The sequence below is a fragment of the Gopherus evgoodei genome, chromosome 14, assembly GCF_007399415.2.
Source record: "Gopherus evgoodei ecotype Sinaloan lineage chromosome 14, rGopEvg1_v1.p, whole genome shotgun sequence".
NCBI lineage: Eukaryota > Metazoa > Chordata > Testudines > Testudinidae > Gopherus > Gopherus evgoodei.
In genome coordinates this window covers 7,907,741-7,923,424 of record NC_044335.1, presented here as the reverse complement: position 1 = coordinate 7,923,424, position 15,684 = coordinate 7,907,741, and the positions used below count along the sequence as shown (strand labels likewise).

Below are 15,684 nucleotides of genomic sequence, written 5' to 3'. Positions count from 1 at the left end.
TTCTTATGTGAATAAATCCTACTCAAGGTGAGTAAGGGTGGCAGAATCAGACCCATAGTTTGTTAGGAAGAAGGCGAGTAGACCAAATTTTGCCCTCCGTTACACCTTCCATGTTCATAATTGAAGGGCAGGATTTCTTCCATTGTATTCATATCCTTTAACATTCTAAAGGCTAAGGGGACTGGCAAGATACACGGCCCTTTGTGGACTACAATAAAATGTTCTCAAATCATGAATGAAAATCACACAATTGTTTCATGGAAGGCAAGAATCCTTTAAAGGCAGATTTCAGATTTCCAAGTAAACGTATCCTCCAACAGCTGCTGTGTAATACTATAATTTCTCATATGTGAGAGAGAGTGGATACTATGAACGTAGGCTTTCTCACTGCCACACACGGACAACAAACCACTCCGAATTCCAGCAGATGTTTTGCTTTGACAATGAGAACATTATACACTCGTTTCTTCCTCTATCTCAGGAAGAAATACCATTTGGCAGCAATTTGCTGGCTGGCCATGGGAACGAATCACAGAGCTGATCAATGGCTCCGTGAATTGAAAATGCCCTCTGAGAAGCAGGGAGGTTTACAAGCCATCTGGGTTTATATCTTTTAAGCCAGTGTTCTAGCCCTTGGAATAAAGTTGTTTGTTTGTTTGTTTGTGTTTGTTCGTTTAAATCATGGATCTGCATTTGTATAGGGTCACTGGTTTGTGTGAATTTTAATTTCTTGGAAAGGTTAAATAACACAGGGTCATAATGTGCTGTCTGCTCTCTTCTTTGAAAGCAAAGGGGAGTTCTGCTACAAAACCGATGGTCTGATTTTTATTAATTTAGTCTCAGACAGCCATCCGTTAAGAAAGGGCAGCAAGCAGAGGGAGAAACGGGCATGCAGGGAGATGAAGACAGCATGCGGCCAAGTCAGAGTGCCTGTGTGCAACCCAATGAATGCATAGAGAGCACACTTGGAATTTTCAATGTCTCCTGCTTCCAGTCCAGAGCCACTGTAGGAGCCTACAGCTGAGGCAGTCCTGAGGCCAGCCACTGACCGAAAAGCGCCCAGGGCTTCTATGAAAACCATATTGTTCCTGACCCGCTGGTCAGTGTCTCATGATATCTATTGGCCACATTATTCTTGTCATCCCATTCCTCTCTTTACTCTACTTCACCCTGTGGTATTGTGACCACCCAAATGTCATGCTCAGTAGCCCCTGTTGCTGATTCAGTGCTACTCTGTCACAACTTTCATCCCTAACTCAGCAGGATGGAGTTCCAAGTGTCCTTGTGCAACTGCTGCAGCTGTGGATGCAACCTGGGGATTTGATATTTGCATTTGGGGATGGGAAGTTCGAGTCCTCTCAGAAGCCTGTATAATAGTACAATTATGCAATATGTAGGGGAGTTTTCAGGATGCAGAATTCTGGCTAATGTGGTGGTGTGCAGCAAGACCGCAGTATTCAAATTAGCCAAAAGCTGACATAGTATTTCATGTAAGAGGAAGAATCATAAAACTTATATTTAGTTTGCTTTTGGGGAGAGTCAGGAAGAGAGTGATGCAAGAAGAAACTGTTTCTTTTCTTTTCTGCACATTGTTTGAAAAGCAGTGTACTTACAGTAAAAACAATGTTAAAATAATTTTAAGCAACTGATTTAAGCAAAGCATGACTATTTCAGCTGGACAGCCACTCCTTGTGTACCTTGTTCCACTGCAGCCTTTATGGCATGTAAATATCACACCCTTCCGGCGCTGTTTGGAAGCGAGATAGACCCAAAAAACCCTGCAATCCAATCATCTGATCTACATAACTCAGGCTGTAGGCTTTCATGCAGTGATTCCGAAGTCTAGCCCAACAACTTGTGGTTGAACTAGAGTATTTCTTTTAGAAAGTCATCTAGTCTTGATTTAAAAACTCTAAGCGATAGAGAGTTCATCACAGCCCTTGGTAGTCTGTTCCAAAGGTTAATTGTCCTTTCTGCTAAAAATGTCCATCTTATTTCTTGGTTGAACTTTGCTGACTTTAACTTCCAGCCATCTTGGAATCTTGGCTCTACGTAATCTAGTACTTAAAATGCTGTAATCATCTGCTGTGGCTTTCTGTTGATATTGGATGAAATTCAGCCTACTTAGAACAATTAAATATGACTTAACATAGGGTTTTTATGCACAGGGGTAAATTTTTCACACTGTGGTTAGCAGTTCCATAGCTACTAATAGATCTATGTGTATAATTATACATGATTGTTACTCCTGCAAGGCCGATCATGCAGAGGCAGTGAACTCCATCTTGAGAGCCAAGAGACTTGGTCCCTAATCTTGCAATGGACTGGATGTGAGCAGACCTCCACTGACGTTTCACATGGGCACAGAAGTCCAGCCACACACAGGCTGTTACAGGAATGGAGATTGAGTTCCATCCCTGGCTCAGCCATTGTTTTGCTGTGTGACTTTGAGCAGGACAATGAACCTCTCCATGCCTTGGTTTCCTTCTCTGTAAAATGAGGTAATAACACTTCCCCACCTTTCTAAAGCATGTTGAAAAACCACTATCAGCATGCTATGTATTATCATCAATTAAAGACAGTGGGTGTTTTGCCCACGTAAGCGTTTCAAAACTAGGGCCTCCTTGCTTGCTAAGATTCTCTCCCCCATCTTCGGAAAGGTGCACATTCTAGACAATGCTGGGAGGGAGCTTGTGCCCCTGGTGACAGCCCAAGAAGTGGGAGTTCCAGAATATGATGAAGGGTTGAATGCTGACCACATTTCCCAGGCAGCCAGCAGCCAAAACTTGGAGGAAACTGTGGAGGTCCCAAAGTACCTAAATCTTGGCTTTGCTGCATGTACTGAGGACCACAGTATCAAATAATAACAATAGAAGGGGAAAATTAATGTAAAGGAAGAAGACAGAGCATGATTCTGCTGTCAGCTATAGAAAAATATTGGCAGACCTTGATGCAGTGTCCATTTCCGCTTATAGTCCTAATTTGTGTCCACTTTACACATACTGAAAATACCAGTGTTTCTAAAGATCAGTAATGAGCTGTTCCTGGATAACCTTGGATTCAAGAAGGACTTGGATCCCTGCCATCTCCAGCCTTCTCTTTTGATGCATGGCATAATTAATTTCATATCAGTGGATTTAAAGTCACCGACCCCAGCCTGTAATTTAACATTTGATTAGGTCCCACATTTAAAAGAGATTTATATAAAAAAAAATCTTGGACCATCTCACAATTAGCTTTCTTCTGAGCTAGCAATAATTGTAATTGGTAGAACCCACTGGGCATGATTCAGTGACACCAGCATAAATGAGTCACTCCACTGAAGTCAATGTAACAGTAGCAAGATAGTATAAAACTAGTGGAAGTACTAGAAAAGTCTGGCCATGTATTTTTGAATAATTAATAAAGGGAATAAATTTGCTGAATGCTTTCACAGTGAACGTATTTCTGACCTTTTCTCTCCAGTATTGTTATCTTTCTTTTTTAAAAGGGAAAGTGGATTCCATGATAGACACTGGAATTTAATCATTTCTTATCAGTGTGAAACTTTGCTGCCCTGGAGGAAAGCAATAGAGGTTAAAGATTTGAAAATATGTAACCTAGTGGGAATGACAGTTTGTAAGTTTGCTTTTATCTGAATCTTGTTAAAGACACATAACATTAAGTATCCAGCAAAAATAAAAAATAAATAGACTTTATCCCAATATTCTGCTTCCATCAGGTGAGTCCCCATGCATGGATCTAATATGCCCACTCTATGGACAAAACAGTAATAACTTTTGCCTAAGCCACTAATGCAATTTAATGAGCCAGGCTTGTCAAACCACAGCATTCAGGGGCCCGAGCTTACTCCAGGATTGGGCCCTACAGGAGATGGCTAATAAATTGTTACTTGTACAAAAAAGTCCTATTCACAAAGAATTTGAAGAAGACTGCAGTTCTTTATCAGTTGTTGCTAAGGTAGCTACCTGGATTAAATTGATGTTTGTAGATGATCTGCAAAGATTATGCCTGGTAATGATATTTCGTTTCACTAATGATGAAGTTTTTCAAAAATGTAAAGTGTGGAAAACAATGCTAGAGTCCTTTTTACTACTCTTTTGAGATTTGTTGTGTCAACTGAATAGATGCGTACTTTCAGAGCAAGAGAGAGAGATTTATCTATTTTCTGCACATCCGTGGGTTTTTTTTAAATTGTTGGCATATAGTTTTTGGAGTCAGGTTTCTACTTTGGTTAATGAATATATAGAGAGGGTACAAAAGTGAGAGATATAGTGGTTGGCATTAAAATGTCAGCCACAGTATGTTCCACATTGTGATTAATATACTTCTCCCTCCCCTTAAAAAAGGCGGTATTCACAGTTACACTGTGACAACCGTTTGGAAAAACTGATTTTGAAAGGTTTATGCTGCAATTTTATTCTGACCAGGGAACTTATCTAGATATGATTAAAGAACGTAACTGCTTGAAAACAATAATACTTAACTCTTTCTCAGAAATGCATGTGCATAAAAGTCCATTTGCACTGGAGTGCCTAATTTTTCATGGGCAATTATCTTGCATCACAGTAAATGTGCACTCACTTAACATCCAACTGGCCACATTTGAGCACCATTACTGTACAGGATGGTGAGCACAACTGAGCACCCACTTTTCCATATATTTGCTCAAACTTTTGGGGAGAAAGGCATTAAAAAAGGAATGGTATTAATGGGAGAGGCTTGGGTATTATATTACAGAAGGCCAAACTTTATGTTTGAGTAATGTTTTCTCTGTCGGAATGAAAGTTATGCTGTTAAATCTCTTCCTTGACTTGAAGCTGTGTGTTGTTAGAGTCTAAGACACCTAGACCCGTGCACAAGCACTTTTATAGTTGCATGAATAAAGTGAAATAAATAAATACACTCTGAAAATCTGGGTTGATTCATCTTCAATGTGTTATCAAGTAACTAATTGAAACCCATCAAAATACATTATGTGAGAAAATAGTATTATTACATAAATGTGTTAATGATTGCAAAATGCATTGAAAAAGTGCAAAGCACTCTGTAAGTGCTAAGCTTTATTTATTAATAATATTTTATTTTAGTATAGAGCCTTGCTGAAGTGATCATTTAAGATCAGATCCTACTAGTCTTACATGCATTGAGTAGTCCCTGCTCAAGTGGTGCCATAGATAGCTCTCAGGCTGATCGTCTGGCCTTGGAATGGAGTAAATTACATTCATACAGAGGGCCAAATTTTGCCCTTATCACATTTGCACAGCCCCAATGAACCACAGTGAGCCTTTATCAAACTGGAGGGGAAAGGGGAGAGTTTATCTGAAATATACTATTACCTTGCAATTATTAAATGGAATATATTTTCTTGAGGCCAGCTCTTACTCACTGTTTCCTGGACTGATTACAAAGTAAAAGATCTCAGGCCCTTAGCCATTTTAGGGTAGTGAAATTATTTAAAGTGTGACACACATACCAGGGAAGGATTCCAATATAGTCAGTATATTCTACATGTTGTTTTTTTCCCATCTTTTACTAAATCAGCACTCTCAGTGCAAAAGCCAGTTCCCAGAAGCATCATGTGGATTTGTGACACTCCTTGGGAGGCTTTGCCGTTCATAAACCAATGAGTGGATTATACTTTATCCATATGGAGTTTATTATCTGTGACAGAAATAATATGGATAATCCTCATAACCTAAATAATCCATGAAAAATTTAATACATGTTACTATGATAAATTAACCAGATGGGGCCAGAAGAATATAGCCTGTTCTTGAGTGATGGGTGGGCCTGAGATGCAAAATTTGGGTCTAGGTCTGAACTTTCCTAAAGTCTGAGGTGTTTGGGTTTAGGATTTAGGTTGGGCACCATATCCTGTCGTCAGTCGTTTCAACTGGTTCAGGACACAATGACTATCACTCATACGCCGTATGAGAAGTACTGAAACCAGTACAGTACCTATTACTCTAATGAACCATATTTTGGGGCTATACATACTCAATGAATGTTTGTTCTATGCTTCGTATTTCCCACTCAGACATATGTTGACTAATCTATTTGGAGCCTGCAGCAATGGAGATTTCTATCTCACACAGGAGCAAATACAACTACAGTTTTACTACATGCAGGAGAACAGGTGAGAAGAGTCTATGAGAGGTTATGGGTGTGCAGAATCCATAGTGGAGGGGTTGCTGTAGAGATCAGCTCTCAGCATGCTGTCATGAAGGTGAATTGACAGCCAGGCAAGGGCAGGCCTGCAGGGGGCAGTAAGTGGTTTTGCAGGTTGGTTGATCCACAGGCCATTATTCCCCCAGGAACAGGCTTTGGTGTTGCTATGAGGCTTGGTCTGACCCACCAAGCTTCTCAGCCACCTGGCTGTGTTTTCCCCAATCTAGCCTGAAAGCAAATGATTTGGAGTCATGGGTGCTGCTAGAAAGCCATGGGACCAGGGAGTCATGGATGGGCGTTCAGAATCAGTGAGCCTTCCTCACTCCTGAAGAAGGGGCTTGGTTTTTATTCAGTTACTCAAGCAAATATTCCTTACGAATTGTGAAAGGATGCCATTTGCTATAGTAGGACCCTATAAAAGTCCAACTGCCACAGAGTAAAAAGGAAGATTAGCTGTTCTTGGGCATGCTTCAGCAAATAGGATTATGTCAGATGCCATTCCTCTAACTGAGGTCTGCAACTGAGTTCCAGAGTGTTTTTAATTGGTCCTGTGACTTATTGTGCTATATTCAATGCTAATCCAATGAAAACCTTTGTCATTTTCACTATTGATATAATGCCAAATATTTTTGGGGGTGGGGCATGAGGAGATCTTTTATTAATCTCATAATCAAATGCAAGCCAAATACTTTTGCGGCTTTGCTGCTTTTGCTAAATTGACCGTTCAGGTTTGGCTGTACAGAAAGTTTACAAGAAAAGAAGGTTTACAAGCAAGAAAGTTTATAAGCATAGTTTGGCTGTAATCTTTCTGAAAGATGGGTAAATGATAGTGTAATCAGTATGCAAAGTAATCTGTAAGTATTTAAAATAATCTGGAAATGATCAGCTGAGTCGTTAAAAATTGAGATCAGTGAAAAGCGATACTTGTGTGGTGCCTATAAACAGTGACAATTAGGAATTGTATGTCGTTAAATCAAGCTCTCTTTTCTAAAGGCTGTATTCTGTCCTCTGAAGGAGGTGCACTCCCCTATGGAAGCGAATTGCTCCTACTTAATATGGCCCTATTTTTAAATTACTTCCCTATGTAAAAATTGGTTTGCTGGAAATTATATTCAAGCAGTGCAGTTTTCCTTCATGCGGCATGTAGGTGCACATTGAGTCAGTCAGGATATGACTACAAAGGCAGATAGTGCTGACAGTTTAAATAATGAAGTTTCTCTGTGTGGGGAAAAAAATCAGATAAAACATCCTGTGACAATCCTCTCTCAGGAATTGGACAGTAGGGCAGCATTGCCTAGTTGTCAGGGCGTAGGCCCCCATGATTTGCAGCGGGGGTGTTGGTAAGGAAGCCTGGGGCCCTCCCATGCCACGAGTCTCCAACCCAAGGCTCTTTGAGGGCTGAGTGATCTGACAGCTTGGGCAGCTTACAGCTGCCCTCCCCGTGCCGCTTTCTGCCTGGCCTCTCCTCCCCTGCAATGGTCCCACAGTTTCCATCTGCATTTAGGCGGAGTGAAGGGTGTCCACTCACCGCAAGGCAGCTTTGGGCAGCTCTGTGTAGCTCTCTACGTCTCTTGGGCAACTTCCTCCTTCAGCGGTATGGCCTACCCACCCTCCTGGGCCAGCTGGGTCCTAGGGTTTTCCCCTGCTGAGGTCATTGAAACAAAATAGAGGGGAATGAACAAAACTCAGAGTCCCTATGAGAGGCAGCGGGAAATGCTTCCCTTTCAAGCTGTCTCAGCAGCAGGGGCTCCCTTTCCTCCGGGAGGGATCTCTGGGCAGTGTCACGTGGAGAGATTCTGTCTTGCCCTCAGCTCTCCACTGCTGGAGCTACAGGGCTCAGGTCTGCTCTCTTCTCTGGTCTGTCCCCAGTTGAGCTGTTCCTCCACCTTTAACTCCTTCCCCGTTTGGATCATTTCCTACAGGTGTAGCAGGCAGGGCTGGCTGAGCCCAGAGCAGTTCTTTAACCCCTGCTTGCCCAGGGTGGGGAGTTTGTATACCATGACACACATCCATAGTTTAAGAGTTTATTATCTTTAGATTATTAGGAGCAAGTGTAATCAGAATACCAGAAAGATGAGCTTGCAAAAATGATACACTCTGGGAGACTGATTTTTTTATGGCTTCATGCTAAAGTAAACTTCAGTAAAGAAACTGGTGCATAGTATAGATGGTCATCTGAATATATTTTCTAGCGTATAGCCTAGATTCTCTCAAAGCAGTAGCCATGTTTTTACTTTAATGTAGATAGAACGTTGATGCATTTTTATTTATTGCTGCCTGTTCTATATTAAAAGAAGTGAAAATAAATGAAGGGTGATGGCAGTAATAAGGCCACTGGGTAAAAAAATTCACAGATAGCTTTATATTTATGACATTATTGTTTTATGATGATACTTTTTTTAAATTAGGCACTACACTTGTATTTCAAAGTGTGTGGTTAGTTTCAGTGTTAGCACGTGCTAGCAGTAGCCCTGAGGATTTAGAACTGGCAGTTCATAAAGAATACAAATTTTATCTCGGTGAAAATGACTCATGAAATGTGAATACATTCTTAGATTATGAGCCTGTTGAAAGGAATTCAACTGGGAAAACAAAAAGAATGGTTGTTCTCTATGCTGGTCACAAATCCACACTCCACGCACAGTCCCACAGTAGCTGGACATTCCTGGTAAACTGCTCAGTACAGAAAATTGCTAGGCACTTTCTGCTGTGATCCAAAAGCACTTAAATTTAAGTGTATGGGTTGTTGAACTACTGAAGACAGGATTGGGGGCTGGAGTGCCTAGCAACTTGCAGGATGAAACCCCAAATGCTCAGCAGTGAAATAGTTAATAACATTGGCATAAGGTCCATACCTCTCATAGCACCATTGGCCTGAATTTTCCGATGTCAGCATTTGTTTTGGCAGTGTAAAATTGCACACTCAGTATTTGCACCTGTACTCTGCAGCCACAAACTCCTACTTTGCACACAAGTTGGTCCCAGTGGTTTTCTGGATGTCAAATTCTCACTCACACAGACACACAGAGCGGTGAATCTATACCAAGCTGGTGCACTCAGTATATATAGATAGATAGATAGATATAGATACAAAGAAATAATCTATAAGTGTTTCCAGCAAAATGCAGTTTTGTACTAATTGGTTTGTCGAGTGCTGCTGCTTTCACCCTGGGTTAAGATGATCAGAAAGTGTTTTTGTTTTAAAGGGAAAACAAGAGCAAACAGTTTCTTCTTCTCCTTCACCCCTGCTCTCTGCAAGCCCATGGCACTGTTGGTACATGAGGTTTATTGCAGTCTAAAGGGAAACATTTTTATAGGAGCTTCTTGTGCAAGCGTTGGTAGCACATCACGGGTTCATCAACAGCCCGATATGCAGGGATTGAATGTGAAATATGGATGCTTTGAAAATATCCTGCACTAAACAATTCAAAGAGCTTATTTTCTAATTTATTTAAGACCAGTGTTCAGTGGGGCTCCTCACTGTCTCCACATATTCTCGTTCAACCAGTGTATTGCACAACTAGTTACGGGGGAAAACTGGAGCCGCCAAGAGTACTCGGCCTAAGAATCTCTTTGAGAGTAGGCAGTCCTCATCAGTAATCAGTTTATAGTCAGCTGTCTGTGCCCTCTGGCTGGCTTTAAAATGGCATGTACAGTCTAATTAGCTATAGAGAGGACTTCACAGAATAATTGCAAATAGATCTCAGGGCCTGAAATAAAATTGATCCAAGTGTGGAACGTTCTCGTGATAGTTAAAACCTGTTATTAAACAATATCCAAGAATGAGCACATGGGACCTTTTACAATGTGAAATTCATGGTTTCCACATAGCAACTGTTAAAAGTTTCTTAATACAGAGCAGGGTTTTGCTGAGGTCTCATCTGCACTGATTATCAGGATAAGCTGTTCCTCTGTTGCTTTATGGCCACTGCAGCGATCCGCGGTTTACAGCTATTCAAATGATATGCCCTCTTCCGCTTCAGACTCACTTCTTTGGAAAGGACTTTCCTCCACTGCCACACCTCTGCACCTCTCCCCAGAGATGGTTAAAGAGTGACTGTCTTTACACATTAAAACAAGTACAAATGGTGGAAATGATCAGATGCGTGCTGACTGTCACCTTGCAATCCCTCTGCCTTTGCTGTGTCACTGGTCTTTTCCTGTACATTATCTATCAAGGGTAAGGAACTTGGGCCAGATGCTGATTTCACTTACCCTAGTTGTAAACTTAGGGCTTGTCTACACAAGGGACACTGAGGAAAATTAATCTGAGTTAACTAAATATATGGCTTTAAAGTGGATTGGTAAAATTGCATGAAACCTCTGTTCAAACTAAACTGAAGTAAGGCCACTGTAATTCTGAATGAACCCACACAGACGTTTAATGCAGTTTAACTAATCCACTTTAAAGTCACACCTTTAGTTATTTCAGATTAATTTTCCCAAGTGTCCCCAAGTGGACAAGTCCTTAAAGTAATTCCACTGCAGCCACTGGAATTAATTCAGATTTGCACTGAGTAGAATGCTGTCCTGTGATTCGGAGCCATTGCAGAGGTGCCCCAATGAGATACACCACTGGCCTGGAAACCATATTTCTTTTTAATAGAGATCGCACTAGGCCTGAGGAAACCTAACCCTAACCCTCTATTATTGGATTACCACCCTTCCCAGGGGCCCAAATAGGAACCACTATTGTTTTACCTTAAATTGCAACCATAGGCTGCTCAAGACAATCAGTGTGCTGCCCCCCTGTAATGGTCCCTTGCTCTCCCACTCGGAGGGAGCCCACTCAGTCCGGTCCTGTCTGGCCAGGACCAGAGTCCGCAGGACAGCCAAGAGCCCACAGTAGGGCTGGGCAATCAATAGTCACAGTCAGGCTTTAGCCTGGGTTTGGGCGGCTTAACCTGTCAGCCTTTAAACAGAGTCTATAACTGAGCTGGAGGCCTGGGCTGGAGGAGGCTCAGGCAGCCAGCAACAGAACAGTGTATCAGGGCTGGCTTTAGCCTGGGTGGAGCTCAGGCAGCCAGCAAAGCAAACAGTCTACAGGTGCTGGTATGGGAGGCTCCTTCAGGGCTAGAGCTTCCCTGCACAGTGTAGGGAGTCAACGACCCCATGGCGGAGTGGCAGGGGGACGCGGGCCCACCCTATTCCACCGCGTCCCAGCCCGGGGCCCTGGCAGGGGCAGGATTAGCTGCACCTGCTTCGGTGGGGATCTAGCCACAACACGCTGACTGAGCCACGCTGGGCTCTGCAGCCGGCTGCTCTGCAGCTGCCTCGGGCCACTTCCTGCCTCCCCGGGGTTCGGTACCTGTGACCTCCAGGCCTCTTCTGGCTCTTTCAGGGACATGGCGGTAGGCACTCCGAGCCAGTCCTCGTCAGTGTCTGGGGATCAGAAACAGGCAGGCATAGGCTCCCCTCTGGGATGCTGCAAAACAAGCAGAACGTCCTTCACCTCCGCAGGCTCTGCCCCAACTGTGCTGCAAGGTTTGCCTTTTATACTTCCAGCCACGCCCTTGTACTTCCGGCAAGGGGGATGGGGTGATCTAGGCTCCGCCTTCCAAGGGAACTGTAATGGTCTCTTGCTCTCCCATTTGTAGGGAGGCCACTCGGCCTGACTACACCCCCCCCTTCATAGGCCTATGGCAGCATATTTCGCCCCACTGCCCGTCCATCATGATGGAGAAGTGGCCAGATCAAATGTGAGTGAGTGGCTTTGCAACCTGGTGCATGGGGTCACAGTGCCACTCAAATCTGCCGCCCTAAGCAGCTGCCTAGTTGGGCTATAGCTAGAGCGTCTCCCTGATTGCAACTGCTTAAGCCACTGTACTGAGGATATCTGCTATTGTCCCCTTTCTGCCAGTTCTAGTGTAATACCTGTTCACTTCAGCCATGTGTCTTAGTCATTAGTGGGACACTTGGGGCTAGTGCTTATATTGCCTAGCAACAAAGACCTGTGGACTCTGGTCCTGGCTAGACAGGACCGGACTGAGTGGCCTCCTTCGGAGTGGGAGGGCGAGGGACCATTACAGGGGGACAGCACACTTGCCTTTAAGTCATGGTACACCTGGTGCACTGCCTTAGAGGTCTGGCATACCACAGCACTGAGCAGCTGTAACACTTGCACCTTGGTGAGCGGGGGTGGTTTATTATGGCTGGTCCACCTGTCAGGTCTTGCATCATAATAAACATTATTTATTATCTCTATTATTGCAGTGCCTAGGGACTCTACGATAGGATCTGGGCCCTATTGTGGTCAGTGCTGTACAGATGAGTAACAAGGAGGACAGTCTCTGACCCAAGGAGCACACCACTTACATGGCAGACAGGACAAAACAGGTGGACAAAACAGACAAATAGGCTGGGCATGGTCTGAGTTTGGTTCTGTACATTGCCGCATCTGTGCTGAACATTTTCAGAATGACTAGCAGCTGCATTCTGCCCTCAGATTCCATGGAAGTTGCACATGTGTATCTGAGAAGAGAATTTGTCCCAATGTTTCCTGGCATGAGACACACTGAGATACACTTTCAGCATAAACTGTTGTAGTAATAAGGGAAAAGGGAGACATTGCTGCTGAATGAACATAGAATCCCCTTGCTTTTGTAAGAACGTTATGTTGCCCGTGACTATCATTTAACGTACAGTGGGTTTTCTTACTCCTTTTTCAAGGCGACTCTGACATTTCAGTCCATTGGCAGGATTAGGCTTTGGGTAAATCTGAAGTTCTGACTGCAGCTTGAGTGTTTTGCTAAACTTGAAGGGAGAATTGGTTCAGAAATGAAGGTTTGGTACAGAAATCAGTGAGAATGGTGAACTGCTTGACATGTCATGTTTACTAACTTCTGATGTTCTTGTCACAGAATGAAGTGGTCCAGAACCTGACACTCACCCTCTGCCTGCTTACAACTGACCATAAATTGCAACATACGGGGAGCCAAATCGTCACTGCATCGTGTAAAAGATCCTCAGCCAGAAACAGGCAAACAAGCCTTTGGTTGCCCATTGATGGAAATGTCTTTTAATTCGACAGGAGAAAATGAATTCAATTCCCCCCAGAATTTAACTGTACCCGGCGCATCCAGTCCAGTTGAGAACAGCTTAAAGGAGCCTTGTAACACACCACTGAGCAATGATACTTTATATTCCAACAGAAACAGCCCTTCAGATTCTTGTGTGAAACCTCTCTGCAATGCAGCATCCGAAAAGAAAAGCAACAAAGGAGTTAAATATGTCTCCTCCGAAGGAGACAAACTTGAGTGTGGGTGGGGGGCTTTCACGCCTGCTTGTTTACAGTTCTTCAACACACCTAAGGGGGTTTTGTTATTCCTCTGTGTGGCTTCTTTTTTGCAAGGGATGATAGTGAATGGCTTCATTAATACAGTCATCACCTCAATAGAACGGCGCTTTGACCTGCACAGCTACCAGAGTGGATTGATTGCAAGCTCTTATGACATAGCAGCATGTATCTGCTTGATGTTTGTCAGTTACTTTGGGGGCAATGGGCATAAACCACGGTGGCTGGGATGGGGAGTGCTCATTATGGGAGTCGGGTCCATTGTCTTTGCATTGCCACACTTCACCACTAGCCCATCTGAAGTACACTTCTCAGAAGAGACTGGCTTATGCTCTTCCCACCAGAGCATGCCATGTGCAGAAAGAGTCTCGATCCTCTCAAACTACAGATTTGTCTTCATGCTCGGGCAGTTCCTGCATGGTATTGGAGCGACACCACTCTACACTCTTGGAGTGACCTATTTAGATGAAAATGTCAAGTCTAACTATTCCCCTGTGTATATCGGTAAGTCAAGTAGCCTACTGAGGAAGAGCCTTCTGTTCTTTTCAGTCATGTTGGCTGAAGAGAAATCAAATGCATCTGTGCTGGCCCGGAATGTAATGTGCTGGAGAAGCTCGCCAAGGGTAATCCAAGTAATTTGTTCCAAATATCAGAAAAGATGACAATAGGAGAGGGAAAGCAACAGGCTGGAAGATTTTGAGTTTTCCCTTTTACAGGCAAGAATAATGTTGTGAGTTGCCTGAATATTACAGCAACTAGATGCATTACTTTAAATCTCCAGGTTCATCCTCCCCCATTCATAAGGTCTGACCTCAGCTTCTACACTTAGAACACAATCCACTGGTTCTTTGTCCTTCCCCAAAGCATGCTGTCCTGAAGATCGCATTTCTCCTTTTAGTGCTACAGCATGAGAAGGGCATTGATCATAATAAAGATCCTCTTCTATGCATGGCTAATCATGTGGGAATGGCAAAAGACCTCTAATATAAATTGGTGTGATAGAGAACATGTTCACTAAGGACCTAATCTGGAGTCAATTGAAAGACTCCAGTTGACTTCAGTTGGCTTTGGATAGACCTATGGGCCTGAGCTGTAATACCGGAGGGCTGTGGAGATAGAGGAAGAAACCACAAGAGTCTGTTCCGGTCCATGGTTCATGTCACTATTCTGATGGCAGTGAAGGGTAAAGCAAAATATAGGCTCCAATCCTGCCATCACTAGCATGCATGTTGCTTGCCAGTCAGTAGTGAGACGACAGGAGTATTCCCAGCATTATGCTGGTAGGCCGTGCTAACAGGATCAAGCCCTTGACTGGTAAATAATGAAAAAAGTTGACTCCAAATTACATAGTAGTTTTTCTGCTGAAACCAATTTCGACTCCCGTCTTACAAACACATGCACGTGCATTGCCTCCAAAGGTACTTGGACTAGTCTCAAATACATGAGTGTCCATCTGCCTATGTCCCAACCATGGAAGGAATAAATGGAAAAGGTGTGACTTGAACTGTGCGCCCATGCAAGTCTGTACGAATCCAGGCCTGCGTGCCTGCTTACTCCTTTGCTGGAGCATGTGGGGAGGGAAGGTCAGGAAGGAGGCAGAGTCATAGTTCATCCCTCTACTTACGGAGACAGTGTGGGGAGTGTCATGATTTGCTGCTAGTAAAGACGTGCAGGAAATTACTGTCTTCCCTGAGTGAAAGAATCAGGGGGTGGATCTTGCTATTCTTTTTACCACCCAGAGAGCTTGTATTTAATAACAACCAATATATTTTCATCTAAATGTTACCTGGCACCGCTGTGAGAACCTGCTCTAAACTACAGCCAGCCAGGCTCTTCTGCCCCCTACAGTCCAGAATCCCGCCTTGCAAAATGAAGGAGGATCTTTGCTGGCTGCAGTCCATAGCCTCCACAGCACTGACCGTTACCCCACAGCGGAAGGGAGCTGAGACACCAGAGCTGTGTGTGTGAGTCCAGAGCTGTAACTACCCATTTTAGCGCCCAGGGTGAGCAAGCATATTTGCTGCCATTTTTTTCAGCATTTGTCCAGTCCATTTTCCTGCCCCTGCGGTTTCGCACCCGGGGCAGCTGTCCCATTCACCTTACCCTGGTTACAGCCCTGTGTGAGGCACACTTCCTTCCAGAGCTGCACTTAAGATCATGGCACTTTCATGCCACTCCCTTGCCCAGGGCAGTGTCTACCATCACCCTAGGATTTTTTG

At 43.6% G+C, this 15,684-nt stretch overlaps 1 protein-coding gene across 4 annotated transcripts in view; it reads left to right on the top strand.

Moving 5' to 3' along the window:
* Window positions 1–15,684, top strand: part of SLCO4A1 (solute carrier organic anion transporter family member 4A1) — a 45,031-nt gene that overhangs the window by 9,505 nt on the left and 19,842 nt on the right. Inside the window, exons 3-4 of one of the 4 annotated variants that reach the window (XM_030533438.1) lie at window positions 12,385–12,507; window positions 13,032–13,969. In XM_030533438.1, coding sequence (XP_030389298.1) covers window positions 13,177–13,969 — 793 coding nt within the window. In that variant the 5' untranslated portion in view covers window positions 12,385–12,507; window positions 13,032–13,176. The other 3 variants (XM_030533437.1, XM_030533436.1, XM_030533439.1) reach the window with 3 other exon arrangements.